At 40.9% G+C, this 17,800-nt stretch overlaps 2 protein-coding genes across 3 annotated transcripts; one reads left to right on the top strand and one right to left on the bottom strand.

Annotated features, from left to right (window-relative positions):
* The first annotated feature begins 1,118 nt into the window (after positions 1–1,118).
* On the top strand, positions 1,119–14,530 carry hap1 (huntingtin associated protein 1). 2 transcript variants are annotated; one of them, XM_058640559.1, is made up of 15 exons: positions 1,123–1,572; positions 6,413–6,489; positions 6,710–6,826; positions 6,920–7,014; positions 7,497–7,605; positions 7,967–8,045; positions 8,133–8,263; positions 8,889–8,963; positions 9,582–9,793; positions 10,462–10,680; positions 10,764–11,098; positions 11,371–11,559; positions 11,734–11,836; positions 12,806–12,864; positions 13,753–13,881. In XM_058640559.1, exons 1-14 carry the CDS (start codon positions 1,356–1,358, stop codon positions 12,843–12,845), a joined length of 1,998 nt encoding a protein of 665 aa, XP_058496542.1. In that variant the 5' UTR covers positions 1,123–1,355; the 3' UTR covers positions 12,846–12,864; positions 13,753–13,881. The 2 variants fall into 2 exon arrangements, with proteins under 2 accessions (XP_058496541.1, XP_058496542.1); XM_058640558.1 differs by lacking the exon at positions 12,806–12,864 and having other exon boundaries at positions 1,119–1,572; positions 13,753–14,530.
* Positions 14,531–15,485: 955 nt separating this feature from the next.
* LOC131467398 (gastrin/cholecystokinin-like peptide) lies at positions 15,486–16,260 on the bottom strand. Its single transcript, XM_058641283.1, has 3 exons — positions 16,132–16,260; positions 15,805–16,059; positions 15,486–15,650 (listed from the first exon to the last, which is right to left on the bottom strand). The coding sequence occupies exons 2-3, from the start codon at positions 16,055–16,057 to the stop codon at positions 15,574–15,576; spliced, it is 330 nt and encodes a 109-aa protein (XP_058497266.1). The 5' UTR covers positions 16,058–16,059; positions 16,132–16,260; the 3' UTR covers positions 15,486–15,573.
* Positions 16,261–17,800: the final 1,540 nt, after the last annotated feature.

The raw sequence follows: 17,800 nt of genomic DNA on the forward strand, positions 1-17,800 counted from the left end.
AAACTGTGGGAAGACGAAAATACAATATCTCGTGTGTCGGGTGTTTTAATTTGAATAATTTGCTATCTGTCTATAAAGGCAATCACACCTGATCCTGTAAAGGTATGAGTTGAAAAAGGACATAAAAACACTATATTAAAGCAGTTCTTGTCATGAAGACAACGCAATGACCCTTGCAGAGGATCCTTGCAGAGACACAGTCCAGCTGTCAGTAATACATTCCTTTATTGTAATTGTATACATGAGCACATTTATATAGATTCAGTGCTTCAAAGATGCTGCCAGTGTCTGCAAAAATTAACAGCAAGTTAAAACTTCTCGTTAAGAAATGACATCAAATCCCCTATAATTGAGCTTAATCTTCTAAAATAATCATGATTTTAATGCACTCTAAGGCAAGGCAAGTTTATTTGTACAGCACTGTTCACACACTGGGCAACAAATAAGTGCCTTAAAACAGGCACAGAAATACACGGAAGCAAGACATGAAAATGACCGTAAAAATTAAAATAGACATTCAAATTATAAGAGATAAAAATGCGATTTGAAAATGTAAGAGAAAGGCTCAGTAAAAAGTAAGAGAGGGAGAAAAGTGGGAGAAACATCTTTGAATGGATGGACTCGAAACCCTGATGTGGCACAAGGCAGAAAAGACACAATTATAATCTTAATTATAGTCTTTTCTCGTGTTAATTATCCCCAGTCACACTCCCAGTCATTATGCAGCCTCCATCAGACCCCTGTTCAGTAGAAGTGTCTGTGTCTGCAGCAGTATTCTGCAGAGCCCCCCTCTCTGTCTGCTCTTACGTACGTCTGGAACCAGCGCAGCTGATTGGCTCTGGTGGAACCTACCATCTCCCTCACTCCACACGGGTGGGTCGTGTCTGTGCAGCATCCTTTTAAAATGCACTAGGTTTCTTATCTTGCCTTATTTAAAATGATATATTTGTGTATAAATGATCATCTTTTTGCTCAGATAGTCTGTGCAGTCAGTGTTGGCGTTTGTCGCCCACGGTTGAGATTGTTCTCCCCATCCTCCCCCCTCCTCCTCTTCCTCCCCTCTTTCCTTACCCGGTAGTCCAACGTGGCCAGGTGAACGGAGGCAGGCGTGACGACAGATGGCCCTTACAGTCTGAGGGATTATATATTAACACCAAGCAGATTCCCTTACACACCCTTGCACACATACACACACACATAGGTGGTGACGCCCCCTCACGTAGGCTGCTGGATACTGTTGTCATATACACACACACACGCAGCAGCAGAATGATGGCAGAGGCAGAGCTGGTTTGTCACAGCGCAGACAACACACAGTAGAATCCAAAGGGGGAACGAGTGATTCTTTTAAACTGATGGACTCAGAGGCAGAAGGGTGCAGCTTTTCTCCAGTCACCATGGAGGTGTGGAGCTCCTCTGCATCCGAGGAGGAGGAAGAAGAGAAGAGCACCTTCAGCTTTGGGGATGATCCAGCAGAGGACGAGAAGAAATGCCTTCATGGCAATAACAATAATAACAACAACAACAATAATAACAACAACAGGGACGGCCTTTGCAGGGAAGTGACACAAGGTGAGAGGAGGCGGCGAGTTGAGCTCTTTTGTTATTCAAGTTGTTTAATTGTCAATAATGCAGTGGATGCTCTGCAGGTGCAGGGTGTCACTGACGGCTCATCCCGCAAATGATGAGTCCTCTTAAACAGAGTGTTTGTTGGTATCTAGGTGTTTAGAGACAGAGTTTTTCCTCACTGTGGTGAAGGTCACTAAGCATGTGTGTGAGTGAGAGAGAGAGGGACAGAGGGACAGAGAGAAGGAGACTACCTGCCGCAGCAGCATAATCAAACCCGCTCTACGTTTATTTCACTTGTCACTGGCAGATCTGTGGGTCTGCGTTTTTTCTTGCACTGCTGTGGTTATGAATATGTGGAGGTCAAGGTCTTGATTATAGGAAAAAAAGGTATTTGAATGTTGATAAATGAATTACACATTTACCTATTGGCATGATTCACATGTTCTATTAAGTGTTCATTTAATTAACAAGTATATGAAATGCGGCCCGCAACTAACGGTGACTTTCATAAATAAATTATTTTTGTTGATAAATCAATTTGTTGTATTGTCCATAAAATTTATTTTGGTGTTTCCCCAACCTCGAAATGCCTTGTTTTATGCACAAACCAAAATTATTCAGATTTCTTTGTTGTATGGAGCAATTAGTAAAAGAGTAATAACGGAATAATCAACTAATTGCTGCAGCCCTAATAAATGAAACCATGTTAAATGAGACTTTACGATGTGTGATTGACAAGGACAAACACTGTGCTGCTGCCCTACTTTCTCTCGTGTCATCTCAGGCTTTGCTGATGGTACAGTACGGAACATTTTGTCCAACACATCCACAGACAACCTTTTTTTGCTGCATTTGTGTGCTTTTAATGAAGTACGCTGTTGTTATAAAGGCATTTTGACTGAGTGGCGTGTGTGTGTGTGTGTGTGTGTGTGTGAGTGTGAGCTCATATTCTCCTTGAATTCTCCTCTAAATGGGGGTGTTCGTTCTTTGTCTAAATGGGCATGTGGCTGACAAACACAAAATACTGCGCCATACGCACCCGGGCACCCATCAAGAAAAGAGGGACAAAAAGTTTCCACTGCATGAATAAGTTCAGGGGGACTGTGGGGTGCATTATAACACACTTATGTACTTAATTATAATTCATTATGATGATGCATCCACACAGTACTCTTTTTTTTTTTTTTTTCACTGCACTATAAGCCAATGTCTATCAAGAGTTATTAATATACTTAAAATATGTTGTCATGTGCATATATTTACTATGATTCTACAGCACTATAAATTAGGGCTGCAATAATCTACTAAATGACAATGATCAACAAATGAGCGTTGAACTATTTTCCTGTGTTTTAAATGCTTCATATTATAAAGAAATCATTAAAACAACTTACAAAACAACACATTTGAGATTTGGGAAACCCCTATTAACCTTTTCTCAACATTTTCTGACATTTTTGTGGACCAAACAACTACTCACTTATTCTGGATATTGATTGTGAAAATAATTGTTAGTTGCAGCCTTATTAGAGATGCATCATAATGAGTTATACTTGTCTGCATAGTGAGTTATAATGCATCATAGATACTACGTGAATTCTCTATGACGTCTGACAGGTTTACTGTAAAACAAACGGTAAGACAAACTTCCTCTCCCCGTTAATCTGGTCAGCTGTACCTCTTTAGAATAAAAGAGATCAGCAGATCAATGTGACTGCGATACTTGGAGCTCATCCATGTCCGTCTGATCCCTCACCGTGTAACAAACAAACGTCACAAGTGGCTTCATCCTTAGGAACAGTGTTACCCTCGCTCTATTTAGCTCAGTACAAACCCTAAGACCTCACGCTGGCAAAGAGCTTCTTGTAGTTTGATGCGTGCCAAGGTTGAAATAGTTTTAATCATTGTTTAAAATCATTTTTATTTAGTTTAGACTTTTTGCTTTCAGAGCGGATTTGCTAGTTTTTATTTTTTTGTAAATGCTTAGTTTTAGTTTAGTTTTTTTGTAATATGGAGTATTTGCCAGGTTTCGAGATTCACAAAGGTCATAAATAAGTTTTGCATCATAAAAACCCAACGAAAGATGCCATTTTAAAAGTTTATTAGGACAGACTAAAGACACACATGAGTATAACAACATAAATAATAATAAAACATTTTTTTGCTACTCTTGTTTTTATATTTATTTCAGTTCACAATTCTTTTTTTATTTTAATTATTTCGTTCACTATAATGTGGCGGTCATGAGCAGCTCATGAGAATCGGTGAATGAACACATCAGGTGCTTGTTTACTCTCAGATCACTGAACCACAACAAACAAGGAAATATTTCAAATGAAGTTGACACACACACACAAACCACCCCTTGGTAAATAATAAACAGTGGTTTTACGTCCAGTAACAGACTGATTTGAGACACAACTGGACCTGGACAGTAGAGACTGTAGATCACTGCTCAGTCACAGCAGGACACTACCACAATCCTTTCAACTGTCCTGCTGCTGACTTTAATTTTAGCACAAGTGTTGCTTGCTTTAAGGACATTAGGACATGATGAATGAAGTATTTCAGCAATCTTTACTGATACAGAAAATAATTAGATTATATAAGACTGATGATTAAGTGTTTTTGAGCAGTGTGTATGTATAATCCAGGCTAAAAGGTATTTTAAACCCATTACTCAAATTAACCACCAGAGTTTCTATACTAACACATGTCATTTAAACTGTTATACCATCACTTTGACTAGTAGGATGAATAGACACATCAACAGTCTTGATGATTGAGACTTCTGTCATGCATCATGTATTTGTCAGTGATATGAACTCAATGAATTTAATGCTGAGTCTTAAGGCTTATTTTTGACCTTTGAAATAGCAGAAATGACCTTTATTTTGCTGTTGAACAACTTTCAATCATATCACACCATCACTAGTTAAGGTTGCACAGTAAATATTTGCACAGCATACTTTTTCCGATCTGACTCAGATAGAGCGACCTACATCCAGGAAGCAGAGTCTGTTAAAGAACAGTGAGATTTCAGAGTATGAAAATCTGATTTCTACCTTCTATAAACCACCTCAGAGAGCTATAGACTGTATTCATATTGTATAATTCATGGCCCAGCTATAGTTACAGTGCAGTAGTTCAACCCAAGGTTAGTTTCTTTCCACTAGCCTGATAACACACTGATAGATTCCAGACCACATTCCACTACCTCAATCTAATTACTTTACTGTATGGCAACTACACAGTACACCTCACCTTTGTTTTCTTCTGAAGTGAGATTACACAGCTGGTTTTGGATGAGAGATGTCTACAGTAATGGCATTCATAGCTCCATGAAAAATCAGAGAGGCCACTTAACCCTCAGTGCTCACGCGGCACAAATCAGTGCCGCAGGTGCACCCTTGGTAAATTGCCATGGGAATAAGCAACACAACTCCTTATATGGACATCCTGGTGGTGTGTGTTTATGGATCACAGTGATAATGGTGCAGAAATCACAAAATAGACAGTTTTTCTTTTATTTTTGTTCATAAAAAAGAGCCAAATGTCCATATTTTGAGAACTTTTTTCCCTCAGGTCTGTTATTATATTAGTTTCAACAGATTGCTTATAGGTTGTGGAGCATCTTACATCCTTTTTTCCATATTATACGTTTTAACATAGCAATGGAAAAAAGCCGCCTAAATGCTCTGTCTTCTAAAGGTTAATATAATTTAATATAATATAATATAATATGATATAATATAATATAATATACGGTTTATAAAGTGAAAAATCACTTACAGTTGTCCTGATAAAATCTGGATAAATAAACTAAATGGCTAAATGATTTGATTTGCAATTTGATTTGTGATATAATTCAATATATTATTCAGTATTAGCATATTTAAAATATAGTGGCACCACCATGACACCACAACCTCAAAATATTTATGACTCTATCCTATTAATTCTACATTTTATAATTTGCAGAGAAAAAAGAACCATCAAAAATGGTAGAATTCAATTGCAGCCTTTGTGATTGACCAATTGTGTTGTCTTAAATTGCAATTTTGATTTATGATTAGTCAGACGATGATCACTTTTAAGAGTTTGTCAGTGCAAGATTTGTGTGAACTGAACACGTAAACAAGCCACTTCCCAGGATGTAAACAAAGTTTGACGGTCACCTTTGACGGTCACCTTTGTCCCCTCTAAGCTGGCCACGTCCTGCTGGTGTGAACACTGAGTGAGTTTAAATCTGGCAGTCTTTACCCCGGAGCTTCAGGAGAAGAGGCCTTTATTACTGTCTTATCTTGGCTAAACAAGTTAACACACTTAAGAGGATCAGTATGTGGAGATGTTGTGGTCTGCTTGACTCCGCACACTCATTCATGCATTCAGCATGACTTCATGATTTTTCATTAACGGGTTAATATTGAATAATAATTCTGGATGAGGGCGTGTGTTGGAGAGCAGCCTCACTTCTTTCACTTGTTTACCTGATTATGTTATCAGTTAATGATAATAATTATAATAATAATAATAATAATAATAATAATCCTCTTTTTAATACTTGTGAACCCTAATCTGTTAACTTCCAAATTCACCCAGAAATGCAACAGGAAATAGAAAACAAGTTAATTCTGGAAAATGATCAGAAACAGGAATGATCACCGTGAATATAAAACAAAGAAACTATATTGCCTTTTATTTCAAAGGGAGGTCTTTAAGCCGTTTTAGTGCTTTAACGGAACAGAAAAAGTCAAAAAGTGAAAGATAATTATCGCCCAACTCCTCCATTCATTCAATCCCTCTCTCTCCCCCTCCCTCCCTCCCTGCCTCTCTCCCTTAGTGCTGTGCGCGGACAGAGTGGGCCAGGTCACCAAGACGTATCATGACATTAAAGCAGTCACCCACCTGCTGGAGGAGGTAAGAGAGACACTCAGCAGATGTACAGATGAGGATTAAAGAGGATTAAACGTCTCCGCCTCACTGTTTGTGTCCGTCTGTCCATTAGATTTGGTTAAAAGACACACGATAGCAACTGCTTTTCTCACTGAAACTAGTATCGTGTAAAATTCTCAGTTATATGTATATGTACATGCATATATTTGAGTTAATAAAAGTGATACTTTGTTTTACTTTGCAGAAAGAGCGCGATCTAGAGTTAGCGGCACGGATCGGTCAGTCTCTCCTGAAGCAAAACCAAGAGCTGGCGGCGCGCAATGAAATGCTGGACGAACATCTTGAAATTGCAAAGGAGGAGGTTTATAAACGAACTTCACAATACACACACACACACACACACACACACACACACAGGTCTGCAGAGCTCATGTAGTCATGATTTTTGTTCCAGATAGCACAACTGCGTCATGAGCTCTCGATGCGAGACGACCTCCTTCAGTTCTACGCGAGCACCGAAGAGATCGAGAACGCGGCGTCCCCCTCACTGTGAGTGCATTTACATTCACAGATGTTCAGAAAGGTCCACTGGTAATATTTAGCCTTGTGAAAGTCTGGGTATAGACTTTTTTTTTGCATTATTTTAGATAGCATTTTGAAGCGGACTAAAGAATCATAAAATCATAAAATTAAGTAAAAAGGTCATATAAATAAAGAGGGAAATAAATAAAGTGAGGTTAAATAGCAGGTTAAATTCATAGGTCTTAATTTAGATGCTGCGTCCTTCATTTTCAGTCATTATACGACTAAAGACTCCACTTACTTTCCCCTAAGAACAAACAGCGGCGTAATTATAATGTGAGTGTTCCTGACTGAGCTGTCATATTTGCAGAAGACTATACAATTTGTAGTGATACTGATAATAGGGGCTGAGTATTGCAGTTATACTCTGTATACTGTGTTTTCTCAAGGAGTAAACAGGTTGGTTGTCTAATGCATGTTTTTTTTTTTTTTTTTTTTTCATCTTACAGGATAAAAAGGAATGAATCGTGCAATTCACTCAGCAACTTCGTCCACTATGACTTCCTGCACCAGAAACTGAAGGGCCTGGAGGAGGAGAACCACAAACTGAGAATAGAGGTATACTACATCACAAACTTCTCACATAAAAGAGAATGGAAGGAAATGTTACTCATACAAAAAAAGATAAAAAGCCACCTTCAAATATACATGTATCCTACAAAATCAAGTCGCCCATGTATGTAAAAACTGGTTGGAAAATACCAGAAATGCTGTGTGTGTGTTCACAAATACTAAAAACAAATTTCTTGACCTTATTATGTCATTACTGGAAGAGGTGGAACAGATCCGTGCTGTGTGACCACTAAGGGTTGACATGAAAAACAAAACATCATGATTGTTATAAATTATAAAGGCCCATAATCAATATCTTAACTCTTATATCTTTCAATATATGTAAATTTTGACATTATCATTACAGGCGAATGAGCTCACAACAGAGACGACCAACTATGAGGAGCAAGAGCAGGAGCTGATGATGGTGTGTGTGGAAGAGCTCTGTAAGTGTCACTGAAATGAGTTTAAAACAGAGTAACTAGTAACTCTGGGTTCGGGTGGATTTATTTTGTGACTCGTGTGTGTTTCAGCATCCGTCAACAGGCAGGTGGTCGACCTGTCAGAGGAGCTCGCCCGTAAAGTGGAGGACTGCGTGCGACAGCAGGAGGAGATCAGCTTGCTGCTCGCTCAGATAGTGGACCTGCAAGCCCGCTGCATAGGAGTGAGCGATAAACACACGTCAAAACTCACATTTTCTCTATTTGTGAACATGCACATAAGGAGCAGCTAAATGTCCAGTGTGTAAGAATTGATGGCATCTGCAAATGGTAACAAACTGGACTAAAGCAAGGCCATAAGTGCGTTTAAAAGGCTTATTTTTAGGTTATGAAAACCAACTAATTTATATTTTCAAGAGACTGTTCAATGATACAAATACATTTATGGGTAGTATATTCTTATTCTCATTATTTATATGCTGCATCCATCTGAAAAAAGGTGTAAATCCCATCAAACTGCTGAATTATCAGCTTTTTTGAGCAGCAGAATTCACGCCTGAAACTTTTCATGGGGCCTTCTTTGTGTTTTCAGTCATGCTCTGACCAGTTTGCAGCCGTCTCACTTGTGCATTGTTTGCTGTTGTCGTTGTCTTTCTTGACGTAAAACCAATAACTTCCTGTGTGTAGCTGCTGTGTGACATGGTCATTATTCTGAGAAACAGAGGGAGAGAGTTATATGGAGCTGTTAGGCTTAAACAGGATAGTGTGTACGGCTTGAATCCAACAGATTTAAGTATCGACCAAATGTGAAATTGTTGCAAAACTGTAACTGTATTCATTTTTTTTCAGCTCACCCATGAAAACGAGGAGCTGAACCAGCAGCTGAATTCCTCCCGTGAGAGTCAAGCAACGCTTAAATCAGAGGTAAGATTCTTACTGTCCAATGCTCAGTCGTGTTTTCCTCTCTCTGTGGTTGGATTGTTGTTAGGCTTCAGATCAACACTGTTTGGTTTCCCATAAACCTTTTCTCTACATCCGTATCTCCCCAGCTCACCATTTTTGGTTCCCAGAACGTTCTGGGAACGTAACCTTTTGGTTGAGGGAACGTTCCCTGAAGGTTCTCCTGTGGTTGATATGGAAAGTTTTCCTAATGTTTTTCCTAACGTTCCCCAACGTTAGTTTTTCGTTGCACATTTGGTTCTCTGAACTTTTCTACAACCTTGATACAACCTTTAGAGAACGTTCTCTAAAGGTTCCCAGAACGTTTCCCTAATGTTAATTAGTCACAACCTTTCTATATAACTAATATTTACATTTTGTACATATTTATACCAAAGTATGTACAAAATTGTATACGAGATAAAAATATAATCAAGCCAAAATAGAAAACAAACTCTCAATGAAAAATAGAATAAATCAAAAATCAAGCTTCTATATACAGTGCTTAACATATTTATTACTAATAAAGACTACCTGTATGTGTACAGTATGTGTATGTGTGAGTGCTACAATTTTTTTTGTTTCATCTCCCCCTGTCTCCAGCTGAAGGACCTGCGGGACAAGTACTCGCAGTGTGAGGACATGCTATTCGAGGCCCGAGAGGACATTAAAAACCTGCGGAACAAAAGTCTGCCCAACAGCATGGTGCAGAGATACACTGCCCTGGCCTCTGTCCTCCCCATGGACTCACTGGCAGCTGAGATAGAAGGCACTTTCCGTAAAGGCCTGGACTCTCCGACTCCGTCAGAATACAAGTGAGTGTGTTGCACGTTTGTGTCTTCATGGTTGGAGGCTGTGTGTTGATTGTCTCTTGTACCAGAACAATTTATTTCTTCTTGACACATTGTTGGCATAAATCAAATCTGTTCTCTGGAAAGGTGGATAGTTATCAATAATAGTGCAAGTATGATGTTGACTCCACCTGTGTATTTACCATTATGTTTTAGGGCACAGTTGTTTCTACACCAAGCTCCACTCAATCAACGTTCAAAACCACTTGACATTTTCTTTGTTTTTCTTTCTGTCACATTGCGTGTAAACACTTTTTTTTAAGACCCAGTCAAGACAAGGTTACGCGGTTGTGTAACAACCATGCTAACAACAAATAACACCAGAAAACAATTACTATAAAGTAGTAGTTGTCAGGTTTTGCCTATATTTTAATGTATTCTTTATTTGTTTGTGTTTTAGGGCAGGTGCAATACTTTAATCTTTCTTATTCTGTTATTTACATTCTCTGATGTATATGTCCTTTGTAGGCCGTTGTATTTTTGCTGCACTTTTGTGAAAAAACAAAACAAAACAAAACAATAAACTTATTTAAAGTAACGATTAAGTTGTACTGATGATTCATGACTGACTTGAATAAATTCTGAGGTTTTAATGACCACATACATACATACATATGTGCTTCTCCCGACAGGAACCACCCGTGGCGCGTGTTTGAAACGGTGAAGGTGGTAAACAAGGCCGGGAGGCTGCGGTCTCGGTGCCACTCGCCTGGACTCCCAGGCTCCAGTCCGGTGTCTGCTCGCTCCAGTTCTAACAGCACCCCGAGGACCAGCTACTACGGCTCTGATAATGCCAGCTTTACCCTGGAGGAGAAGCCCAGCTCCAGTCACACACAGAAGGAGGACAACAGGTATCTGCGTCTTTGCATATGGAACTTTACGTTTTTGTAAAGTTTGCTTAAATTCAAGGAGTTCTTACGTTCTCTTCCTGTAGCACTGTTGGGCCAAAGCGTCTGGGTCAGCCCGGCACACCAGGAGGCCAGGACCTTGAAGCTGCTCTGTGCAGCCTGTCTGTCCGTCAACAGAACCACTCCTCTGAGCGGCCGTTCTTTGAAGTGGAGCGCGAGCGCAAACTCCGTGCCCTGGCAGCAAATTGTGAGGAGGGCGAGGGCTCCAGTGGCTTCCTGACACCAAACAGCCTGGTCTCCAGCCCGGCAGCATCAACAGGCACCAACTACTCCAACGGCAGCTCGCGGCAGTCCTGTGGATCCTCAGGAGGATCCCGGTCTTACCTGCCAGACCGCCTGCAGATCGTCAAACCTTTGGAAGGTAATATTTCAGTTGGTAAAATATCTGAGTAGAAATCTAAACAAGACTTCAAATCACAAATCACAGCATACATACATCTCAGGCACTTAGTAAGATCATGACATGATCTCAGAATTACACTACAAGACAAAACAATCAAGAACTGTGTTAACAGCTTAACTCATTTGGCACTAAGGTAAAAACAGTTAGGTTGCATCATAGTTGATTCTCTTGTAACGTCTTTGTTTTATAACAACATTCTTTGACCGCAGCCGCTCCCTTGTGACTTTCAGGCTCAGTGACTCTACATCAGTGGCAGCAGCTGGCTAAACCAAACCTGGGAGGAATCCTTCACCCTCGTCCTGGCGTCCTGACTAAAGACTTCAGGGAGCTCGAGGTGGACATACAGCACGTCTACAGTCTGAACGACCTGGAGGAGGATGAACCGGACCTGCCGCACTTCTCTAGAGCACATGGCATGGGTAGGACTCATTTCCACGACCTCTTTCATTGCTGCAAAACATCTCATTTTTCATGATAACAGTACTTGTGTGTGCATCATTCATTGCATTGTGCTAATTTAGTTTCCGTCCTTATTTGCTCCTAAATTGCTTCATTCATTGTCTGTGTTGCTCTCTCCCTCCACTAACTCGCAGTCGCTCCACCCGGTCCCAACCTCCCTCAGACTTCTCCCACACATACCATTACCACCTGCCAAGTCCTCCAACCCTCCCTTCTCATCCCCTCCTTCTCTACTGGGTAAGAAAACTCACTTGTCTTAACTTGTCTTAGGTCGTTTTCACACCTGATAGCCCACTAGAGACGGTGCAATTGGAGTTTGTTTTCACACTTTCGCACTTTAGTGAAACGGACCAAACTGTTTGAATAACGTATTCCCCTCCTCGCCTGAGGTGGCGCTGCATCAAGAGTTACTGAAGGAGAAGACAAGACAACAATAAAACAAGAAAACTCACTCATCTGTGTGTAAATACAGGACAACATCTGTTTCATTCACATAAGAGCAAAACATGGAGCTGCATCAAACATACGACACATGTACGCTGCAACAATGGGCTGAGCTATCGTTCTACAGTACACATGCATATCTTCTGGTTGTGTTCACCCACAATGCCCTGCATTGTAGTCCGCTTCCTTCACTTGAAGCGAACCGAGACCTACATTTTTAGGCAGACCAGAGTTCGCTTCTTTGGTTGCGCATCAGAGTTTGGTTGCACATTCGCCCCTCCCCCAAACAATCGAACTTTCCGAGCAAACGAACTAGGGTTCGATTAAGAAGGGCTAGTGTGAATGCACCCTTAAGGCCCTGGTAGGCCGAGGAAGCTGTAGCATTGTTCTCTTCTTCTTTGGTAGGAATGCTTCCTATTCACTGCGTCCAGACTTGTACTGCCACCCGATGGTGAAGTGAGATATTAAAGGACCCTGATGCACGGGTATACGACGTGCACTTTGGCACATGCCGCATGTGTGCGGAAGTATACCAATGCCTTTAGTGTCTTCATTTCACAGCCGTGACTGGGTGGTCTCCATAAATCTTGATTTGAGCTCATTCTGGGTTTCATAATGTACAGTAAAATCTAAACAATGAGACGTTTTTTTTTTTGCAGTACCACTTTCATGAAACAAACATGGACATTCCAGATCCCCTCTCTTTCTTCATTCTGCTGCTTTATTCATCTCTTTATCAACTTTTGCTATTTATCCTCACAGTGGCAGAAAACGTCTGTCGAGGCTCTTTCTCCAGCTCTAGAAGGAGCGTTCGGGGCAAAGTAAGAGTCAGGGGTTGATGCTTGATGAATGAGTCTTGAATATCAACAACAGAGTGCGTTAAAACTGTAGTGCGTAACATTTAAATAGAAACAAATGTCAAACCGTTGCCAAACAAGTTCACACGATGCTGAATCAGCTCCACGCGTCAAAGCAGTGTTTAGATCCCATGTTGCCCCGTGGCATTTCCCTGCCGCACAAAGGAAGTGATTTGTTTTATGTCGAGACAGCAACATTGTGCTATAACTGCAAACTGTTTGGAGTAAGATACAGAGAAGCATCCAGGACAAGTTGCCACACAAGTGAACTCACAAAACCCTGATCATTCAACATTTTGAGAGGATAAACGTTCCCACAAACTCTCAGTCAGGTCTGATAGTTTTGCAGGACAGAGCCTGTTATCAAATGATTTTTGTATATTTTCAGCAACGCTACACGATTTCTGTTCACAAAGAACTCAAAGTTACGCCCTGCAGCTTTAACAGTTGAAGGTTTTCCCTGCTTAAGAAAAACGTGTCTGTGGTCAAATCCATACTTTGTGGGAAATGAATGTCCTTTGCTTGTGTTTAATATTATTATGCCCTTCACTTTGTACTAACACCTGACATAAAGTTGTATAACTGTGTCTCACCTGCTCGTACTTGTTTGACCACGTTTTAATGTCTCTAACAGGTTTTTAATCTGATCAAACTGAAGCGACTAACACTAACATCATGTTCCTTTTACGACATTGACTAACCACAAAAATTAACCTAAACTCTTTTTAATGAATGCATTTTCATGTTTGCACAGCAACAACAAAAAACATCTTTGTTTTCTTATACATCATGTTTTATGCTTGTATTTATAGTTTTATATATATATATATGTATGTGTTTTTTTCTGTGCAGCCTTCACTCTTTCGGCCTGCCGTCTTGTGGGAACTCTGAATGCTTGAGCACTTCTTCTCCAGCCGAGCAGCAGCAGCAGCAGCAGCAGCAGCAGGAGCACTTGGGCCTGGGAGGTGCTGCTACAAACATAACCACTTCATCATCACCGGGGCTCGTGCAGCTGCTGCAAGAGCATGGCATCTCAGCCGCTCCTTATCCCCACCATCACCACCATCATTATCACCACCGCCATGACCAGCGGCAGCACGACAACCGCAGCGCCACATCTGCATTCACAGCGAAACATAAACGCGGAGGCTCGTCACCGGACAAGGATGCGGGAAGTCACGTTTTTAGCTTGAACCTCGTGGGGAAGCTTCAGAACCTCGGCTTGCACAGAGTGGCGGCCTGGGGGATGGCGGGCAGCAAGACGGGCCAGGAGAAATGAGGAGAGAGTCGTCGTCTGAAGGTTCTGAGGGGACGGTTTGCACAGTGACTTTGCATGGAGCCATGTGACACAGCGCTGGTGTCTTGAAAACTGAATGTGCTGGAGCCATACCTTTGAGTTGTCAGTAGTGTATAGTTCTGTTCTTTTCTATGACGTCCTGTACAGTGGATAATAAACGGTTGCATGTGTGAGTGAGCGAGTGCATGTGTGTGTGTGGGTGGGTGTGTGTGTGTGTGTGTGTGTGTGTGTGTGTGTGTGTTACATCTTCATCTCAGGACAATCACCTCGATCACCAGTTTGTCTGATGAACACATTTCTTTTTACGCAACATCATGGCGGGGGGGGGGGGGGGGGGGGGGGGGGGTGAGGGGCAACCTTTTTATACTATTTGTGAATGTCATTTTACCTTCACTCGTTTGTGTTTTGTTTTGGTTTTTTTACTTTCCAAAGTAAGGAAATCAAGTCTGCTACTATATAATATAATAATAATAATAATAATCTTCAGCCAGTTAAACCACGAACCAAGCCAATGCCGTCACACTGAAGATCTTTCAGATGCACTAAATGAATTACACTTTGGTCTTCCTGTTTATTAGCTGCTATAATGAGAAAAGCTTGTTGTGTATATTATCCGATTTTCAGATATAAAAAATGATGAAGCACTGCAATGCCATCTGCTCCAACCTGCAGATGAGAACGCACTGACTGAGCTAGAAAATGCTCTTCACGTTGACATTTTTGCCCCACAGGCCGTCACCTGTTTTCACTGTAAACACTGTCACCTCAGGACTGCTGACACTATTATTATTATTATTATTACTCTGAGTCAAACCTCAGCAATAAAACAATCCCCGCGTTTTGGAAGCAATATGTGAACTGACTGAAATACAATTGTGCTTGTACAAAGCAGGTTTCTGTTGGGATATAAATGAAATGAAACGTTTGAAGTGTTTTCTTTTACGGTTTCGTTGGCAAATCCGTAAAAAGAGAGGTCGTTATTATTTAATCAGCATGTCTCTTCGATCACTGGCAGGATAAAAGTGTAGCATAGTGTGGATTTAAAAGGGAAGAAATCACAAACACGGGTTAAGATAGTTTGTGTTAATCATCTGTTTTCTCTGCATTGCTGTGTGTGCTGTAGTGTCTGCTAGTATCACAGCTGTACAGTATAAACCAGTGCGTGTGTAAATTCAACCACCTGTGAATAAAAAAAACCTTGCATTTTCAACCAGTACAGTTTTTCTTTTCTTTTTTTCCCCCCAATGGTAGAATCATCAGATAAAACAACACAATTGTGCCAAATAATTTATTTAAAAAGTTGCAGGGACAGTGCAAGCATTTCCATAAAAGCTGAACATAAACCAGTGTGAGGTCCACGCTTGTTTTGTTGTGTCTCATTCTGCGTCTCGGCGTCCGAAGTCCACCCAGCCCTGGTAATCACGATCTGGCAAGCACTCTGTATTTATCATCTCTGTGAACAAACCAGTCCTACATGAACCACACACACACACACACAGCTCAGTGCACATGCAGTATATGACTTTTACTCTCACACACACGCACACTCATTTTTCTTCAGAAGCCACAATCACAAATACCCGTGCACACCCAAACCCACAGCATACCTGAAATGGCTTGCATTATTTGCTTGGTCATGATCTCTCGTTCGTCCTCAGATAGGTGTGCCCGTCTCTGCATCCGTGCAGAGTGAGTCTGAGGTGCCAGATCCTGTCTGCGAGACCAGTCCCTCGTCTTCTCCTTGTGGGCCAGAAGCTGGTGTAGTGTGCTGCTCTCCTGAGACTCTGCAGGCGCAGAGTCTGCACCAGACACAGCCAGTGCAGCCAGCAGTGCAAACATCACAAGAACCTTCCCTGACATGTCTGTGAACACAAAGATCACATTCGAGTAGCTGCTACTTACTATTTAGAAATAAATACAATGACAATTGTTACCTGTGAAGATGAGGAGAGGAGAGGAGAGGAAGTCCAAGAAAAGAAAAGTGGTGCCTCTGGTGCTTCTGGTGAGCGGATCCACCCTTTTTATACTCTAAACTAAAGTTTGGTTTGTGATGGATACAGCCTCAAAACACCGAGTGGTAACTGTGTTCACTGATTGATCGGGAGACGGATGCACCGGCAGGATGTGCGTACAGGAAATGATGGACCACTACAGAACATACATGGACCCATTATTGTACTTTTCAGTCACCTGGAAAAGGCCCATTCTTGTCCTGCAGAGACAATAAAACAGATCAATGTATTTACTCTAGGAGTCCAATACTCTTTTAGAGCCTCTCTCAACCAACACCAAGCATGTTGTAAACATGCTGCCACTGACTTCTGAGTGTGTGTGTTTGTTTGTAATAAGCTGTGAGGACACATTTTGGCTGGTCCTCACAACTACTGCATTAGGGCTTTTTATGGGTTAAGACTTGGTTTTTGGGCTAGGGTTAGTCTAAGTTTTCTTTTAGTTTAGTTTTAGTCTATTCATTTAATTTAATTCACAAATAAACAAAACAACTTCTAACATAAACACAATATTGTCTTGTATGAAAAGGAGCAGAGAGAAGAATAGTTTTATTTCCTGTTCTAAGTGATCGATTTACATTCGTATATAAAACAAAATGACAATAATATACACAAAATAAAGTCCAACACAGCCACTCACTTTCCTGTTTTACAAAAGTTTAAAGGAAAGCAGCACCCCCGCGACCCACTGGTGGAGGATAAAGTGGAAGATGATGACTGACTGACTGACGTCCTCTGTTGTTGTGGGAATGAGACGTGGGTCTCAGATCCACTGTCTGATGATCGAAAAAACACATTTATCTCTGGACATTTGTAAAGAAAACTGTATATTTTCTGGATGTTGCTTGGTAAGGTTTTTGTTTTGTTTTGTTTTGTTTTGAGATTGAAACATAATATGGAAAAATACTAATTCATGCAATTTTAAATTGCAGAAATAATGGATTTTTGTGGCTCTCTATATGTTTATATGTTTTCTACTGATTTAATTAGAGTGGGATTAGGGAATGCATTGTTTATTAGTGTACTCATTAAGGATACTGTACAAGAATGTGTGTGTGTGTGTGTTAGGCAACAGGAGCTCAGACAGGCTTTTCTGTTGTGTCTCTGGTTTATCAGATCTCCGAATTCAAAGCATCACTTGTGACTATTCTTATAACGAGACAGGCAAATTAATGGTTTTCCATTTCTTGAACTCATTTGTAACAGGATAGACCTGTATCAGTAATAGATTAATGCATTTTGTGTGACACTTTTGTGGGTGTGACTTTACAGAGTGTGTGTGTGTGTGCAGTGATTTCATGGTGATGGGCTAATCTAAAACAGGTGTCCTGGGCATGATTTCAGCTAGTTTAACTACCCCTCCACACACTCTTTTTGAGTCTCCCTCTGCTCTTCTCTGTGACAGGTACCTGTGTGCATGTGCTCTGAGGTTTCTCAACCTAAGAAACTGTAATTTGAATGTTTTATCTTGTGTTGAGTCTCCCTCTGCTCTTCTCTGTGACAGTGTGGTGTGTGACGTGGGCTGGAGTGTCTTGGGACGGTTGGTCAGACTGGAAGCAACTGCAACGGCTGAGCAGCAGCGCCTTGCAGCCAT

Source organism: Solea solea, chromosome 10 (genome assembly GCF_958295425.1).
Source record: "Solea solea chromosome 10, fSolSol10.1, whole genome shotgun sequence".
Classification (NCBI taxonomy): domain Eukaryota; kingdom Metazoa; phylum Chordata; class Actinopteri; order Pleuronectiformes; family Soleidae; genus Solea; species Solea solea.